Source organism: Echinops telfairi, unplaced genomic scaffold (genome assembly GCF_000313985.2).
Source record: "Echinops telfairi isolate 266 unplaced genomic scaffold, ASM31398v2 ScPeMD7_7457;HRSCAF=8495, whole genome shotgun sequence".
NCBI lineage: Eukaryota > Metazoa > Chordata > Mammalia > Afrosoricida > Tenrecidae > Echinops > Echinops telfairi.
Genome location: NW_022111357.1, coordinates 17196211 through 17214303, shown reverse-complemented (window position 1 = coordinate 17214303; position 18093 = coordinate 17196211). Strand labels below are relative to the sequence as shown.

General features: G+C 44.1%; 1 protein-coding gene across 1 annotated transcript; it reads right to left on the bottom strand.

Annotated features, from left to right (window-relative positions):
- Positions 1 to 1410: 1410 nt before the first annotated feature.
- On the bottom strand, positions 1411 to 17196 carry RPA2 (replication protein A2). Its single transcript, XM_004705059.2, has 9 exons — positions 17084 to 17196; positions 16826 to 16932; positions 11260 to 11361; positions 11014 to 11127; positions 7883 to 7957; positions 6450 to 6566; positions 3839 to 3946; positions 3581 to 3675; positions 1411 to 2310 (listed from the first exon to the last, which is right to left on the bottom strand). The coding sequence occupies exons 1-9, from the start codon at positions 17091 to 17093 to the stop codon at positions 2226 to 2228; spliced, it is 813 nt and encodes a 270-aa protein (XP_004705116.1). The 5' UTR covers positions 17094 to 17196; the 3' UTR covers positions 1411 to 2225.
- Positions 17197 to 18093: the final 897 nt, after the last annotated feature.

Here is an 18093-nt window from a genome sequence, read left to right as displayed (position 1 = left end):
GTAACAAATGTACTTTATACAATTGATGTATGTATGGATTGTGATGAGTTGTATGAGCCCCCAATAAAATGACTTTAAAAAACACACAAAAAAACAACTAGCCACCAATGTTTGAGACAGTTCTCTTTAAACCTCCCATATTCTTTTAAGTTCTGTATCCCAGAAAAACTTTAGACACCATTACTAACACGTCTCCGCCATCCGGATGATGTCTCCAGTTGTCTTAACCTTGTCCAATTTAAAACGTAATGTTCTTTGCTTGAAAATTAAAATAAAAAAAAAGTGTATAACCCCAGACGAGGGGATTGAGAAACAAGAGCTTCATATTTTGTTATTTTTAATAAGTTTCTATCGTTTTGTAGCCAAACAAAACACACCCATGACACCACGAGATGCCAATTCTTACGGTCTTTCTGTTAGCCTCCTAAAAGATTTCCCAAGGTGCCGATGACACCACGAGATGCCAATTCTTACGGTCTGTTAGCCTTCTAAAAGATTTCCCAAGGTGCCGCACTTCCCCACCGACGTCAGGTGGATCCAAGGGCATGGAGGAGCCTGCGTTCCCCAAACAGCCCAGCGACAGCAGTACTGAAGTAGATGGCTGAGAAACTGCTCATATGAGGAATTATTGAGTTGTAAGACCTGTGAAGTGCTAATACAACTTCTGAAAGAAAACCAAAGGCAACATGCGCTGAGTGAACACAGCTGGAGTCTCGTCAGTGGCCGTGGGTTTGGGGGCGGTGCTGGGTCAGCTCACTGCTTCAGGAGAGAAGTCCTCACAGTTCCTGCTGTGTCAACAGCATGCTAAGGTGACCATACATGCCCCAAATGCAAGTCGGAGCTCTATAAAGAATGGGGCCTCGTTCCTCTACAAATGGCTTGGCCTGCTCTCTTGCTAGGGTTCAGAAACCAGATGACAATTCTTTGTACACCTGCTTTTATCCACTGCCTTTTGTTGAGAAAATAATCAAGAATGGAAATACTTGCAAATAAATGAATTGGTTGACTGGGTTTTAAGTAATTCATAGCTCCCAGAATGGAAACTGCTTTGTGTGTGTAAAAAACAAGTCACCATTAGAAACTGGGAGTGTCGGGCGGGCACCGTCTTCACAGCTGCTGGGGGCTCTCATTTAGAAACTGGCAGACTTCTCAGTTGTGCTAGTGCCGATGACAGAGTTCATTTGCATGTTACCTCTGTATCATCTCAAAATTGGTTCTTTCAAAGTGTCACCCACTTCTGGAATGTAATTTACTTTCCCACAACACCTGGTCAGCTTGGGTAAGGACTAGCTAGCCACAGACCTTTCAAAGTCCGAACCTTGAAGTCAAATGGTAGTTACACGATCACATCTAGCTAAGCATTCCGGGTGGACGGGGCTCACCTAAGAATCCACTTACTAATGGCAAGGCTACTTTACAGACTTTATTTCATTCAATCTTCACAACAGTCTATGAAGAAATAAACCCTGTCCGCTCAATAAATGAGGAAATGGAGTTGCTCATAGCTGATGCAGCTTGCTCAAGATCAAAACTAAAGAGGGGAATAGAATACCCAACACTCAAAGTCAGGGCTCACGCTGCCACATGGCCTCAGATGAGTAAACAGGAATTATACCAGCTAAGAAAAGCAGCAGCCTCCGTGTGTCCCATATAAACAGTTTTATTAACCGTGAGGCTGCCCTCACTTGAGCGTCACACACAGTCCCATGTCTTCCTCTGCTGGGCCCACTGGGCCAGCACCTCACACCCACAGCAACACGCTTTCAGCAGCAGTCATGATGAGGCTGCAGGAAGGGCGATTCTTATAGACGTTAACTCACGTAACCAAAGTGGGCAACAAAACCAGGCAGAGCCTCGCAGGTCCCTGGGCTAGCTCCCTGCCATGGGGCTCTAGTCTTGCTCATTTTCTCCTAACAAGGAAACATTTGGGGAAGTATAAAACTGGCCAATTCTTTTTGGTAGCATCTCTTTGTCAATTCTATCTTGAAATTGAACTAGTGCACTTGTAACCTTCCCAAGACAGCCCACCCCGTTACATCCGTCAATGACCAAGCGCCACAAAAAACAAAACAAAAAACGAAGAGCAAGTTTCAAAGGGACGTTGAGACTTCTTAGATGAAGCCCACTTCCGAGAAGTCGACTGACAGATACTACGCCCAGCTGGATGCCACAGGCTGTGAAAACAGATCCAGCTACACGGTATCTTCGGTCCCAATGAGCGCCGGTCATTCTGCGTCTGTGGATTTAAAATGTTCGTCGTCCACAGTGGAATAGATGTGGCCCTCATTGCTGAGAAAATCCACAGCTTGCCTAGAAAAGAAGGCAGAAACGCGGGGTCATTTGCAGGGAAGAGAGTAAAATGCTTTCTGGGAAAGCTGCCTTTCAGTCTGGCCGAGTAAATGTAAACTCCACTCCACTCCTCATTTCTAATCGACTCAGAAGAGCTCACGGCCCCTTTGTTCACAGGAGGGTCTCACAGACGTGCTGGCCAAACCGCAGCCCTGAGGTCATCTGCAGATGGTGGCTAGGTGCGGGGGCTGCAGCGATCGCCCCAAATTGTGTACGGGCAACCCGGCGTGCACACAAATAAATACAACTGCTGTGACTGCTGCCGTCCCCACTCCACTGCTCTGGCTCCCCAGAGATGTTGCAGGAAGTAAAAGAATAGGTCTTTCTAGAAATGGTGTGACCACTGCTGTAAGGCCCTCTGTCAATCACAACTGATACCAAAAGTTGACAGTTTACACACACCCACTGTGCTAAGGAGTCTGTGTCCCTTCATCACCACGCCTGAGACAGGAATGACTCTCTTCACTCGATAGGGCAGAAAACAGCATCAGCCCTCAGCAGGTCTTTTCTATGGTGGTGCAGTGATGTCGGCCCCTCATGGAAAAGCTAGACAGTTTGAGCCCTGCGGACACTGCGGGAGAAAGATGTGGCGGTCTGCTTCTGCAAAGACCACTGCCTTTGAAACCCAGACGGCAGTTCTACTGCCCTACAGGGCTGGTATGAGTAGAAAGAAATTTCTACCTGAAATCTCCACCAACTGATTTACCAGAAGAGTCACTGTCACAAGGACCACACTACTCAGCTGATCTGGTTAACTCAGAACATTGGGAACCAGGGAGCTGCTGTGGAACCCAAAATTAGGGCAAGGGGGCTGGTAGTCCTGACTAATGGCTTTAGGGTTAGACACACTTACCTGCACAAGAGGGACAGTAATGCCAAAGGGGCTGTAATATCTGATCCATGAACTAAGACTTCACTCCTTCAAACTAAGTCCCCAAATTAGATCCCCAGTACATAATGGGAGCCCAGCGATGGGCTGCACAAATGAAATGATGCTGGGTACACTGGGGGGTGGGTGGGGGAGGAGAACCACCTCCCGGGGTTTTAACAGGATATTGTTGCTGATTTCCTTTCTGGAGATAGGCTGTGTGTATATATATACACAGGCTGTTTCTTTCAACTTTGGGACTCTTAAAAGCTACTATCATGGCTGATCCAAATCCACCCTAATCAGGTTTCAGTCAAGTTACTTTGGTTTAGCTCATTTCTCATCAGCGAGAAAACTACTCACTTGATGGAGGACACATTCATGGAGTTGAGCTGAGACTTGAGATCATGAAAGTTCAATCCTTCGGGTCTTGGGCAAGCTTTAATCAAATTCAGTACCTGAAGAATCAAATCAGACAAAAATTCTAGCAACCACGCATAAACCAGATTCCCAAACCGGTGTGCAGGAAAGAGACCTCGGTGAGGACTTAAATCATCGAGGAGATCACACAATTTAGGGCTGGTGGTGCTTCACACTCCTGGAGCCATTCAGGCAGCTTACCTGGTTTTGGGCCACGGTGAGGCCATTTGCTGGAACGAAGCTGTTCCCACCAAAGTTCCCTGCTTCGCCCATTCCTGGATTACTGATAGGTGCTCTCCCTGCTGAGGGCTGAGTTAAAAAATAAGCTCACATTAGATTGTTCACCAAGTTAAAACTTTTGCTTTATCAACAGCTTGTTAATTTTACAAAACAACAAAACCCTAACAGGCAAATGTTTAAGCACAGAATTTTCCCTGTAGCAATTTTTTTACATGGGAAGGGACATCTGTTATCTAACGAGTATTTCCTAGAAGGGTAAAATAACCCTGTGGAAGCACATGAACACCCCAAGGTGGGAGAAAGGTGGCGCTTTGTGTTGACGGGGAGAGAAGCCAGAGGAGTAACAGTCCTGAGAGGACAAGCACCTGGAGACTTGCTATCCCAATGACTCAAGTTCTACTGAGAGCCCACGAGGCTTAATGTATGATGGGGGAGTCAGCACGTCTCCTGTGTACACATTCTTACATATCTACAGGAAGAATCAGCTGGGAAGTTTGTTAAAACATCAATTCTGATTCAGGATATCTAGGGTGGAAATGCAAATTCTCAGTACAAGGTCCAACTGGAAGAAGCAGGTTCAAAGCCCAGCACATTTCTATTGTGTCTCCTTCTATCTCTACCCAGGTTGTTTTTTATCATCATTACTTAATAGGCTCTCTGCCCTTGAAATGTCTCCAGTGTGCTTTAAATGAACTGCTGTGGGGACAGAAGGAACTCTTTCTAATAGCACTATGCTCCAGGCAGCAAGTCTATTCTTTTGGCTCAACCATTGTTTAGTTTAACCATGGCTTCAAGGGACAGTTCTGGTTTAAGGTTTAGAGATTTTTTTGCAGACATTAGATTCAGGATTCTAAGTCTCAACAGAATTAGTCTGATTTCCATGACTCTGAGTTTCAATTCCACATTTCCCGCCCTCCTTGAGATCCGAATCTATCACAGTGGTCCTCAACCTTCCTAATGCCTTGACCCTTTAATACAGTTCCTCATGTTGCGGTGACCCCAAACCATAAAATTGTTTTCGTTGCTACTTCATAACTAATTTTTCTACTGTTATGAATTGGGCGACCCCTGTAAAAGGGTCATTTGACCCCCCCAAAGAGGTCACGACCCACAGTGGAGAACAACTGGACTATTATGACTAATGGCATTTTTTTTTCCCTAGGTCCCCATTCACCTCTCAAAACTACTCAGTATCCCTCATCAACTGAACATTCCCAAGATTTCATCCGACCCACACCCACAAGACACAGGCCTTTATTCCAATCTACTGCACGTGTCTACCTGGATACCTCCCAGACACTTCAAAATTAATCCTATCACTTTTCTTACCAAACCTGTTTGCCCCAATTAGTAAACCCAACCCAATTCTGCAGACCGCAGTATTCTGAAAATCTCCATTTTCTCACCTCCCACACAGGCCAAGAATCTTAGCCACGTCTGGCCTCCTGACTGGGAACTCAAACTCTAGACCAGCAGTGCTCAACCTGTGGGTCGGCGCGACCCCTTTGAGGGTGGAACGACCTTTTCACAGGGGTCACCCGATTCATAGCAGTAGCAAAATGAGTTATGAAGTAACGAAAATAATGTTATGGTTGGGGGGTGGGGGTCACAACACGAGGAATTGTATGAACGGGTCGCAGCAAGAGGAAGGTTGAGACTCCTATTCCACTTAAAACCCTGCACAACGCTACCTCCTTAGCAACCTCCTTTGACCAAGGGCCTCAGTGGCTCCCTCTACTGACAACAGAACACCCTCCTAGGCACACCGCTGAAGCCCAGTCAACTAGTTTTCAGGCTCTCCTTCGTTGTTGACCACTCCTCCTCAACACACTGCTCAGTTGCACTGGGCTGCTTTTTAACTTCACTTGCAAACATGCCTCTGGCCTGAGCATGCGCTTCTCCCTTTTCCTATCTGGCAACCACTCTTCTCAGCCCAACTCCTGCCTCTGGAAAGCGTTCCTTAATATCCCCATATACACTCAGTCAACTGGCATCCTCAAGTCTTCCCTCCAAGCACCTGGCCCCTATCCTATCCCAACACGCAGTGCATTATTGGCCGTAAAACCCCCCTCGTCTTTGCACAGTGCGTGGCATACACACAGTGCACACTCAGTCAAGGTGTAACCTGTTGAACTTAATAAGAAGAATGATAGAGGATCAAATACACCCAGTGGAAGATCACAAGGGAACAAGTCATTAAGTTATTCCTACAACAACCTTCATTAAATGCCTACATCTTAGAAGTTAAAAACAAAACAAAACTTATGATTCTTTTCAGACTCATAGCTGCTAATGGCAAGGTTGGTGGTTTGAACCACTAAGCACTCAGACAAAGTCATGGGCAAGACTTACAGCCTTGGAAACACTCTGGGGCAGTGTGCTCCTCTGTCCTCAGTCAGAAGGGACTCAGTAAGAGTGAGCGGCTTCTCAGGCTAGCAGTCTTCAAACAGCTTAGTGGTTGAAACAATGTTGTGCGGAATGACTCAACATTCAAAATACCACAGGAACCCAAGTGCACAAGCAGTTATGTTCTTCTCGGGGAGAGAGAAAGTGCTCCAGGGAAGGCACTCACCTGGCTGCTCAGTTTGTTCAGCATCATGTGCGCGTTGACCACTTCCAAAATATGGGTGGTGAACTCATTCATATCCTCCAGGGGCATGATTTTAAAAGCCACCAGACTTTTTTTATTCTATTAAAAGGAAAGGAAAAAGATAAGCACACTCAAGTCAATACACTTGGCTTTTCTGATAGTATTTTGCCAAGATGGAAAAGTTATATATTTTAACCCAGGCTTAATTCAAATGGTCAAGTTAAAAAACAAAACAAGGACATTGGGTCTCCACTCAAGTACTCCCTCAACACAAGAATACTTTCTTCTAGTAAATTGGCATTCTATGATGCTCACCTTCCCGACACAACCGCTGAAGACAAAGCGGTGAATAAGTAAATGTGGCGAAGAAAGCTGATGGTGCCCGGCTATCAAAAAGTAGTGTCTGGGGTCTTAAAGGCTTGAAGGTAATCAAGTGGTCATCTAGCTCAGAAGCAACAAAGCCCACATGGAAGAAGCACACCAGCCTATGCAACCACGAGGTGTCAAAGGGATCAGGTATAAGGCATCATCAAAACAAAAAATCTTACCATAGTGAATGATGGGGGGAGTGCGGAGTGGAGACCCAAAGCCCATGAGTAGGCCACTGGAGATCCCCTTGTAACGATGAAAAATACAACTTTCCTCTAGTTCCTAAATGTTTCCTCCCTGCTCCCACTACCATGACTCGAATTTGACCTTGAAAGTCTGGCTAGACCAGAGGAGGTACACTGGTACAGATAGGAACTGAAAATACAGGGAATCCAGGGCGGATGAGCCCTACAGGACCAGTGGTGTGAGTGGTGGAACAGGGAGGGTAGAGGGAGAGTGGGTAGGAAAGAGGGAACCGATTACAAGGAACTATATGTGACCTCCTCCCTGGGGTACAGACAACCGAAAAGTGGGTGAAGGGAGACGTCGGACAGGGCAAGATATGACAAAATACCAATTTATAAACTATCAAGGGCTCATGAGGGAGGGGGGAGCAGGGAGGGAGGGAAAAATGAGGATTTAATGCTGGGGGTTTAAGTGGAGAGAAAATGTTTTGAGAATGATGTACAAATGCGCTTTCACAATTGATGTGTGTATGGATTGCGCTAAGTTGTATGAGCCCCTAATAAAATGTTTAAAAACAAAACAAAACAAAACAAATACAGCTACTAATGGGGGACTTCAACAAACCCAGCTGTCAGCAATCGAGTCTTTTGACTCTAGCTGAACTCGGAGGGGAGAACCTGGTTTTCCCACCATCCTGTTTCTATTACAGTGACCACAAAGTTATCTTCTTCTGAATGATGGAATTACGTCAGTATTCTCCCTTTAAACGTGAAGTATAATGAAGGATCTAACAGACACAAAACCAGAAAATGCTTGATGCCAATATATTCCACTGTCACTTCATTCTGACCATGACTCACCTGGAAAGACCTCAGGTGGCCAGCCACTTTCACGTACGTCTCGGGCGGAACCACCGTGTTTTCACCACTCGCGTCCTAACAGAAAGACACCGAGGCTAAGTGCTGTTGGTGGAAAGTCACTGTAAAATTGGTAGACTCTGTACAGAAAGAGCAAGTAGAACTAAAACCCCGAGATGGCCATAACTAGTTTCCACTTTTGAATTGCACTATTTTGTAAAATAAGGAAAATAGAATACACGTACCTATAAAGGTAATTTTCAACTTCAAAGTTCTAAGTTTTGTAGTCACTAAAAACGCATTCAATGCTTTCAGGCAATTCAGTTTCTGGAGGATATACTTATTGGGAAAATTCTACTTCTAGAAACGTTCGGTAATAATGAAAAAAAACCCACACAAAACCCAAGCTTTAAGAAGTAACTATAATATTTATCATAGCACATTTAGAACACCACAGAATGTAAAATAACAGAAATACCGAACAGGTGCACATTCAAGTAAGGGGATATTCTACAACCATTGAAATGATATACTTACAGAATCCTTATTGTCTCAGAAGACAAACGTTGACTACAAAACTACAGAGTAATAAAGTAAATCAATAAATAAAAGCCAACAATAAACCACACAGAGTATGACCTTCTGTGGAGGGAAATATGCCTCACAATGTTAACATGGATAGTAAGGAATCATTTTTGGAGAATTGGAACAAAGTTACAAGGAAAAATATGTAAGCTGATTTTATTCTTTAAAGAATCCTAATCAAAGGAGGGAAAATGCAGAAGAGAATTTCAAATTCTCATGGACCCTAGACATTGACGAATCCTAAAACGAGTCTCAGGATAATCTTGACTGCAAACTGAGTGTTGCCTGGATTTCCTCGTATGCAGACAAGTAACACCTAGAGGAGCGATCTTTGTTTCCCTGCACTTTTCACGACTTCCTATTTTCCTAGATTCATACTTCGTACGTTCGAAGCTTCAACTAATAACTGGTGTTTGCCACTATTTCGGATCACTGTGAGGTGTGCACCCTCAGCAAAGGGACATCCGGAAGGCTGACTCCTGCTGGCTTGACTCCAGCCGCACCGTCTGGCCGACTCCACTTTGACTGGTCATGTTCTGAGTGCCTGAGGCCCTGAGGGGCTCGTCTTCGGGTACTGACTACATTCTGCTTCTGCTCATTGGGTTTCAGTGGCTAATCCCTAAGTGATCAGGCTGCTTATTCTTCTTCATAGTCTGTTCTTAGTCCAGAAGTCCTGCTGAAGCCTGTTCATTTTGGGTTACTGCTGGTATTTCAAATATCAGTGAGATAGCATCACAATAATACACAAGTCACCACAGTACAACAAACTGACAGATAAGTGGTGGGGAAAACTCGAAGATATAACCCTAAGAAATAAGCTTGTGACAGTTGAGTGAACAGGCTACAGAGCAGCGGCATACCATATTCTCCCTTTGATGTAAAACTGCACACACACCTGAATTTAGAGAGATGCAGAGAGATGTCTGAGAGGCTATGTACAAAAATATGTTGTAACAGTAGTCATCTGTGGGACTTCAGAATTTTAAAAGACAATTTGGCAAAAATAAGCACGGGCATTCTGTATGAGACGTGTTGCATCTGTGTTATCTATCCCCCACTTTGATGGCAGAGCCCTTGACTCTTTGTCTATCTGGAACCCAGCACAATCTAGTTCAGAACGGGTACTCCAGTAATTGCTTTTGAATGAATTAGCTTCTCTTTTCCAGAGGGGTAATACTCCACAGCTTTCTTGTACTTTGTAGAGTGAGAATAGCATACACAAATTATCCAAGTTTTCAATAATGAACATATTTTCAAAAGGAAAACAAAAATAGCAAACCTTCTGATCTTTTTTAAAAGGGTAAAAAGCAACACCTGTTTCTCCATGTTTTTAAACATGCTGCTTTGCAAATGGGAGTCTATCATTCTTAAACATGCGTTTTCCCCTCAATGATTTATGAAAAAGACCTCTTTGTAACAAAGTACACACTTCCTTATCAGTTGCAGTTTTTATAAGATACAAACGGAACCAAACTCCCCGCCATGGAGTTCCTTCCAAATCACAGCAATCCTATAGGGCAGGATAGGTCTGCCCTGTGGGTTTCGTCAAAAGAATGGAAAGCCTCATCTTTCTCCTGCAGAGCAGCTGGTGGTTTGGAACCGGTAACCTTGGGGTTAGCAGTCCAACGTGTTTCCACTATACAACCACTGCTAGCATGTTAAGGCTGCCCCAGAGTTTACTGCACAAAAAAATGCTATGATTAACATATAGTTGAAACTTACATATTTAAAATTATTTCTTGAATGTAAATCCCTGGGAGTGGAATTGGTGGGACAACATCCACTGATCGACAATGTTGATTCAGGTTATCTTTGAGACAAGTTATACTACTGGGTATCCATGACATCTGTGTAGAATGGTACCCCATGTCTATACAAGCAATAAATCGTTAAAAAAAACCGAAGCAGCTATAAGCGCCAGGCACCGTGCTAGCTGCTGCTCTCATAGAACCAGGCATTGCCAGTCTCTTTTTGTGCCAACTTAGAAAGAGCCAATGGGACCCCGATGTTTAGTGACCCTGATTGTCCTAACAAGTTTCTTGTCGCTGCTATTGGTACTTTGTCTTTGATGAATTACCTGTGCATCTTCTTGCCCATTTTCCTAAGGTGCACAGTTGCTTTTTTCAGTTTGTACAGTTTTTATTAATTAAAATTTTAAAGTGGTTTGTAATGTTACACATAGTTCCCCATTCACCAAGATAGTCATTGACTCAGTTACTAGCACTGTTCTAGTGTGTGTGTGAGCAAGTGGTGAACAAGATGAAAACACTTCTTTTCCTGTAGTTTACATTCTAGCGTCTCCTGTCACTTGGGTTTTAACTTTAGTTTTTGAATTCTGGGTCATTTAGGAGGTTTTATACCTTTATATAATCAAAATATATCACATCTATTAACCTTTATTTTAGGGTCTGTCTATAATGTCTTGTTTATGTATCATTTTTATAAGAAAAACCTAAGAAAAAAGGAAAAATCTTAAAGTTAAGACAGAAAAAGTGTGGCACTCCCAAAGTCCCAAATGAACCCACCCTGATTTAAAAGCAATTGCTTACATCTGTGTCAACCCACTGCCGAACATCCATGGGAGCAGCTGTCATGTCATCGATTTTGTAAACAATGTTGGTTGGTGCCTTTTCTGCATGTCTGATTATCCCCACAATGATGACCTAAGTGAGGAGAGGGTAAAAAAGGTTGGTTTTCCTGGGCACCAAGGTTACACACAGTTTTAAAACAATGTAAGTCTTATTAAGCTCTTCCTATGATTAAACAATTAAGAAGCACAAATGCTTTTTACATACCTGTGAAATTTCAACATTGCCAATTTTGAACACTTCATCGACCAGAGTGGCAGAGAGCAGCTGGGATATGGTGCAGGGTACAATGTGCTGGGCTCGGGCTCGCTGAAAAGAAAAAAAAAAAGATGCATGAGTTCAATTGAGAGAAGAATCAGCACCACTCATTGCACACCGGCTCTCTTCTCAACCACAGGAGAAGGCTGTGGGGGTCTGCTTCCATGGATGCCAGCCTTGGGATGCGGCAGCACCAGGGTTCATAAGGCCAATAGAAGTATGGATCACATTGACAGCATGTGCCAAATACTTAACACAGACCTAACACTAAAGACTTAAAAAAAATTAAAAAAAAGAGGGGGGAGGGGAAAAATGAGGACCTAATGCCAGGGGCTTAAGTGGAGAGGAAATGTTCTGAGAATGATGAGGGCAATGAATGTACAAATGTGCTTTACACAACTGATGTATGTATGGACTGTGATAAGAGTTGTATGAGCCCCTAATAAAATGATTAAAAAAAAAAATCCACTATCCTGGCTTCACAAAGATGGAAACCGAGGTCATATAGCTAACAAACAGTAAAAAAAGAATTCGCATGTAGGTTAGTTGATGGCTGCCAACCACCACCACTCAATAGCAGTGTGCTCTTGGATATCTGAAAGCCAAATGTAATACGGCAATGCACTTGGACTATTATCTGGGAAGCCAGAAGCATTCAATATTTGCATCACATTAACTTTTGTTCTTCATTGCTCAAGTATGCCACAGCTTTAAAAAAGGATGTGAAAAAAGCAATTGCTTTTCAATTTTATGTTACCATATTTATTGAAGTCAGGGGCCTCAGGCTCTCTCACAAATCAGCTACCTTATTTTCTGTTTTCACTTATCACAGTAGAGATTTTCACTATACCTTCAATGTAAGAAAACTAAGAGCCAATGTGGCAACAAGAGTAAGAACACGGGACTCAGAACCAGATGGTCCTAAAAGCCTATGTTCAAATCCTAGTTCCACCTCTTCTGAAAAAGTGATTGAAATATATATATAGTGTATATAGCAGGTGCTGCCAAGTACTACTTTTACAGCTGACCATGAATTATAGGCAACTTGGGCAATACAAGGCCAAAAAAAAAAAAATCACCCTTTTAAAAATAAAAATAATCAGCAATTTCAAGTGATTCAACCAAAAATAATAGGTTCATATTCAATAAAGAATATTTGAAACAGCATTGTTTATTTCATTTACTCGGGAAAACGTATTAGCTATAAAAACAAAACGACCTGGGTTTGAGGCCTCAACCTATATCTACCATCTTTCTCTGAAAAAGTACTTTAAACACATAATTTGAGTCAAGATTCTGAGATAAATATGCCAATTCTAACAACTGGAATAGAGAAAAGTAATTACGTATGGGAGAAAGAATGAGAAACAATTCTCCTTCACAAACCTCAAATCCACTGCCATTGAGCCCATTTGGACTCACAGTTACCTGACAGGACAGGACAGAACTGCCTCCCGTGGGTTTCTGGGACTGTAACTCTCGGAATTAGAAAGCTTCATTTTTCACCTGTGGTTTTGAACTACTGACCTTGTATGGACGAGTAACTCACTATGCAACCATGGCTCCCAAGGCAAAATTAGAGGGCTGGAATTTCTTCTGTACGATCTGGTAAAAAGACAACTACAAATAGAGAAGAGGCTGCTCACCAAATTCTGCATTTGTGCAGCTTCTGTGCATACTCACAAGTATTGCGCTGGGGAAACCTGTTGCTAAAGACCTAGGGGTCACTTTGTGAACTAAGGTGTGCAGGACAGAAGCCCTGGTATTTTCAGTCACCTCAGAGGCACGTGAGAGCCAGACAATGAATAAAGAGGGATGCAAAAGAATGGAACCCTTTGAAACGAAATCTACCCCAGACTGCCAGAAGAACAAACATGCCTGTCTTGGAAGAAATACAAGAATGCTCTTTAGAAGCAAGGACGGTAAAAAAAAAAAGAAGCAAGGATGGAAAAGGTCAACAAACATTCCGTGAACTACTTACAGGCTTTTCTTGTGTCATTGGCTTTTTGTTGTTTTGTTTTGCTCTGTCTTGTTGTGCATATTATATCGCTGCAGGTCTATCTACCCTGTTTCCCCGAAAATAAGACAAGTGTCTTATATTAATTTTTGCTCCCAAAGATGCGCTAGATCTTATTTTCAGGGATGTCTTATTTTTCCATGAAGAAGAATACGGTACACATTGTTTATTGTTTTATTAAAAGAGACTTCGCACTTCCTGTCTGCTCTGGCTGCGCTGCAGTCAACAGTGAGCTGCGCAGCAGCGCCACCACTACGGTCCAGAGTCCAGAGTTACGGTAGCTTCAGGGGGCCTTATTTTCGGGGGGAATGCCTTATATTTCAGGGAGAGGCAAAACAGTAAGTAGGTCTTATTTTCAGGGGATGTCTTACTTTCGGGGAAACAGGGTAGATAGGATAGGCGGGATACACTATTTAGAGGAGAAAACAACAGGACTGAAGGTTAGGGACGGGGGTGGGTGTTACACATGGGGGAGGTGGGGGAAAGGAAGGGTGTTAACAAACCCAGGGGAAAGGGACCAACAAGTGATCCAAAATCAGTGGCGAGGAGGGTGTAGAAGGCCTGGCAGGGCTTGATCAAAGGCAATGTAATAGAGAGGAATTACTGAAACCCAAATGAAGGCTGAGCATGACAGTGGGACAAGAGGAAAGTAAAAGGAGATAGAGGAAAGAGCTAGGAGGCAAAGTGCATTTATAGAGGTCTAAATACAGGCATGTACATATGTAAATATATTTATACATGAGGATGGGGAAATAGATTTATGTGCATATATTTATAGGTTTAGTATTAAGGTAGCAGATGGACATTGGACCTCAAGTGCTCCCTCAATGCAAGAACACTTTGTTCTAATAACCTGGCATTCCATGATGCTCACCTTCCCGACAAGATCGCTGAAGACAGGGTGGGTGCATAAGCAAATGTGGTGAAGAAAGCTGATGGTGCGCGGCTATCAAAAGATAATAGCGTCTGGGGTCTTAAAGGCTTGAAGAGAAACAAGCGGCCATCTAGCTCAGAAGCAACAAAGCCCACATGGAAGAAGCACACCAGCCTGTGTGATCACGAGGTGTCGATGGGATCAGTTATCAGGCACCAAAGAACAAAAAAAAATCACATGAATGAGGGGGAGTGCGAAGTGGGGACCCAAACCCCATCTGTAGGTAACTGGACATCACCTTACAGAAGGGTCACAGGGAGGAGAAAAGCCAGTAATGGTGCAGTGTAGCACTGATGAAACATACAAATGTCCTCTAGTTATTTAAAGCTTCCTCCCCCTCACTATCATGATCCGAATTCCACCTTACAAATCCGGCTAGACCAGAGGATGTTACACTGGCACAGTTAGGAACTGGAAACACAGGGAATCCAGGACAAATGAACCCCTCAGGACCAGTGGTGAGATTGGCAATACCAGGAGGGCGGAGGGAAGGTGGGGTAGAAAGGGGGAACCAACAAGGATCTACATATAACCCCCTCCCTGAGGGACGGACAACAGAAAAGTAGATGATGGGAGATGCCGGACAGTATAAGACATAACAAAATAATAATTTATAAAATATCAAGGGTGAGGGAGGGAGGGGAAAAAACGAGGAGCTGATACCACGGGCTCAAGTAGAAAGCAAATGTTTTGAGAATGACGATGGCAACAAATGTACAAATGTGCCGACACAATGGACGTATGTATGGATTGTGATAAGAGTTGTGCGAGCCCCCAATAAATTAAGAATAAAATTTAAAAGGATGGCAAGATTTTGTTTTATATACTTTGGATGTGTTATTAGAAGAGACCAATCCCTGGAGAACATCATGCTCAGCAGAGAGTGAATGAAAAAGAGGAAAGACCTTCAAGGAGATGGGCCGGCACGATGTGCTCACACATAGCAAAGAATCCTGCGGATGGTGCAGGTGCAGGCCGTGTTCCATCCTGTGGAACATCGATCGGATTGCTGAGTCAGAACCAACCGAACTGCACACAGGACTCAAGGGTGGTGCGCTACCTGGTTTTTGTTATTTATTAGCTTTCAAAGCTGGGGCCGTCCCTGCATCTCCGCTACACGATGGAGTAAATTAACAGCAGGACTATATAACATTATAGAGAGCCATTTCTAGTGTACGGGTATGGGGATTATCAACAAGTTATACAAAAACATGCTTCTACTGAACCAGTAACACCACATCTGAAATGATACTAAACAAGGCAAATTAGCCCTGTATTCATAGGCTGGAGTCAGAGCAGTTGTTAAAAGCAACCATTTTATAGATCACCTTCCTACATACATAATACATTAGAAATTTTCACAATTAATCTATGAATAATACTAAAACCGTTACACAGACAAGAAAAAAAAACCCCACAAGCTTTTAGATCAGAGGTTCACAACCTGGGGGTCGAATGACCCTTTCACAGCAGTCGCCCAATTCATAACAGTAGCAAAATTAGTTATGAAGTAGCAACGAAAGTAATTTTATGGCTGGAGGGTCACCACAACATGAGCAACTGTATTAAAGTGTCACAGCGTTAGGAAGGTTGAGAACCATTGTTCTAGATGTTTCACTAAAGTCACATTTCGAGTTAAATGGCAAAACTGATTCCAAGGCCTATGTCTTTTGGTATATACCAAATCTATTTCAATAGTAAGACACTAAGACCATTTATTGAAAGCAACCTTGGGGCAGGCACAAGACTAAGTACAAAGGAATTTCACAAAGTTCATAAAAAAAATCAGAATTCAAAGATAATGTGATTTTGCCACAAGCTTTTTTTTTTTGTTTTTTCTGCCACAAGCTTTTATATTATAATTCACATATATGTATGAAGCCCTCACAGATATAATATCCAATATAACACGATATTAAGTCTCAACCACTTTGTGAGGCGTGAATTATTAACCTTATTTAACAGGCACCAAATTGACCACCCCCCCAAGGTTTAGAAATTTGCCCAAAGATACCTGCAAACTTAATGTCAGAGCCAAAAACCAGATCTCTGAGTTCAAGGGCTAAGTTCTCCAGTCCGGTCCCATATTTCCATCTAGTTAAAAAACGACTTTGAACACATGTAGAGTGCAAAACATGCTAGTAAACACCAGTTCGGAGTGTTCCTGCAAAGCAGGCTCACTCGCTATTTTGATAAATTTCAAAACAAAGCTAAGAAACTAAAAAACCAACCCACCGCAAAACAACCCAGATTCATTGCCGAGGAGTGAATTCTGTCTCTCAGCGGCCCTGTAGGGCAGAGTGGAACTGCCCCCGGGGGTCTCGGAGGCTGTAACCCGAGCAGGCAGCCTCACCTCTCTCCCGTGCAACCGCTGATGAGTCTGAACCACCCACCTGGTGGTTAGCAGCCCAATTTGGCTGCAAAAATAGGGAAGATTTCGTTTTTAAATCGTACAGCTCCTCGCTACAGGTATATGAACCTGTAATCATGGATGCATACATTTCCCACAGACGAGCTGGGAGCTTTAGAACTGGGTAAAACCAAACGAAACACTTTGAACCTACTGATTTCTTTTCGGTCTGGGTAGGGGTCGGCGATCCAAAGCCCCCCGGGGACTGCGTGTAGCCGCCGGCGCCACCATAGGAGGAGCTGCTGTAGCTCTCAAATCCACCTGTGTTCAACAACAGCCCGGTTAGCACCCCAAACACTCCCCGCGTCGCCCTACTTTCCCTCTGCACCCTTCCGGGCCTCTCCGACCCCGGCCCTTCCTCCCCCTAACCCGCCACGCTCTTCACATCCGCCTCCGCCCCACCCATGTTTACTATTCCACATCGCGGTCGCGACTGCCTCCGGTGAGGCGCTCAGCAGACACCAGGACAAGGGGGCCCCGCAAGTCTCCTCCGGACCGGGTTGTGGCCGCCCCGCTAAACCCACTTCTCGCTGGTGCCACAAACTCCGGCCCGCGAAGGACGGAACCAATCAGCGTTCAGGATGCGCCCCCTCTCAGCCAATCACTGCTCGCGAATTCTGCGCTTCTCCCCACCCTCTCTGGCCACGCTCCTGAAGACGCGCGCTCAGCTCCCGGTGGGCCGGATGTCGCAAAACCCGCCCAGGAGGCGGAAGCAAAGAGCCTTGAGCCGCTGGGTGGGCGGGGTCTGAAGAAAACAGCCAATGATTCCGCATCCTAGGCCGTGTAATCTTACCTCTGCCAAGTGACTGACATGTACGTCACTTCCGTTGCTGCGCGCCCTTCCGTTCCCGCCAATTGTCAGCAGTCTTAAAAGCTCCACCCCCTAAAACAACAACCATCCTCTGCCGACCGTATTGGAGACCTGGTGGCGGCGCTGTTGGGTCATCTTTGGACTGCTAACTATAAGGCTTTCGGCTCAAACCCACCAGTTGCATCTTGTCAGATTCTCGAAACTAAACTCCCTGCCATCGAATACATTCTGACTCAGAGCGACCCTGTAGGAAAAGGAAGAGCTGCCCCGTGGGTTCCCCAAACCGTATCATTTTCTTGTTTCAAGACACTGCTCGGTTCTGCAGCAGCCTCCTTTTCGTTTCCGAACTGCTCACTTTGTGGTTAACAGACCAACGCGTAACCCGCTGGCTACCAGATAAAGGTCTCCCATTTCAACGATTTACCGCCTCAAGTACCCTACGATCACTGACCTTGAGTTAATTCTGATTCATAGCGACCCTACAGGACAGAGTATAACTGCGTCTGTGAATTTCTAATACTGTAATCCAGGGGTGCTCAATACGTGGTCGCGATCTAATGGATCGCTAGTGTGGGTAGATCGCATGGCATTAGAAAAATAGATGTAAGCCT

Excerpts from the sequence above, each read along its gene's own strand:
- RPA2 (XM_004705059.2), bottom strand. Across the intron at positions 11,128-11,259 it reads GCAATGTTGAAATTTCACAG|GTCATCATTGTGGGGATAAT; the intron begins GTATGTAAAAAG and ends CTCCTCACTTAG. Across the intron at positions 2,311-3,580 it reads ATGAATGTGTCCTCCATCAA|GCAAGCTGTGGATTTTCTCA; the intron begins GTGAGTAGTTTT and ends CTTCTTTTCTAG.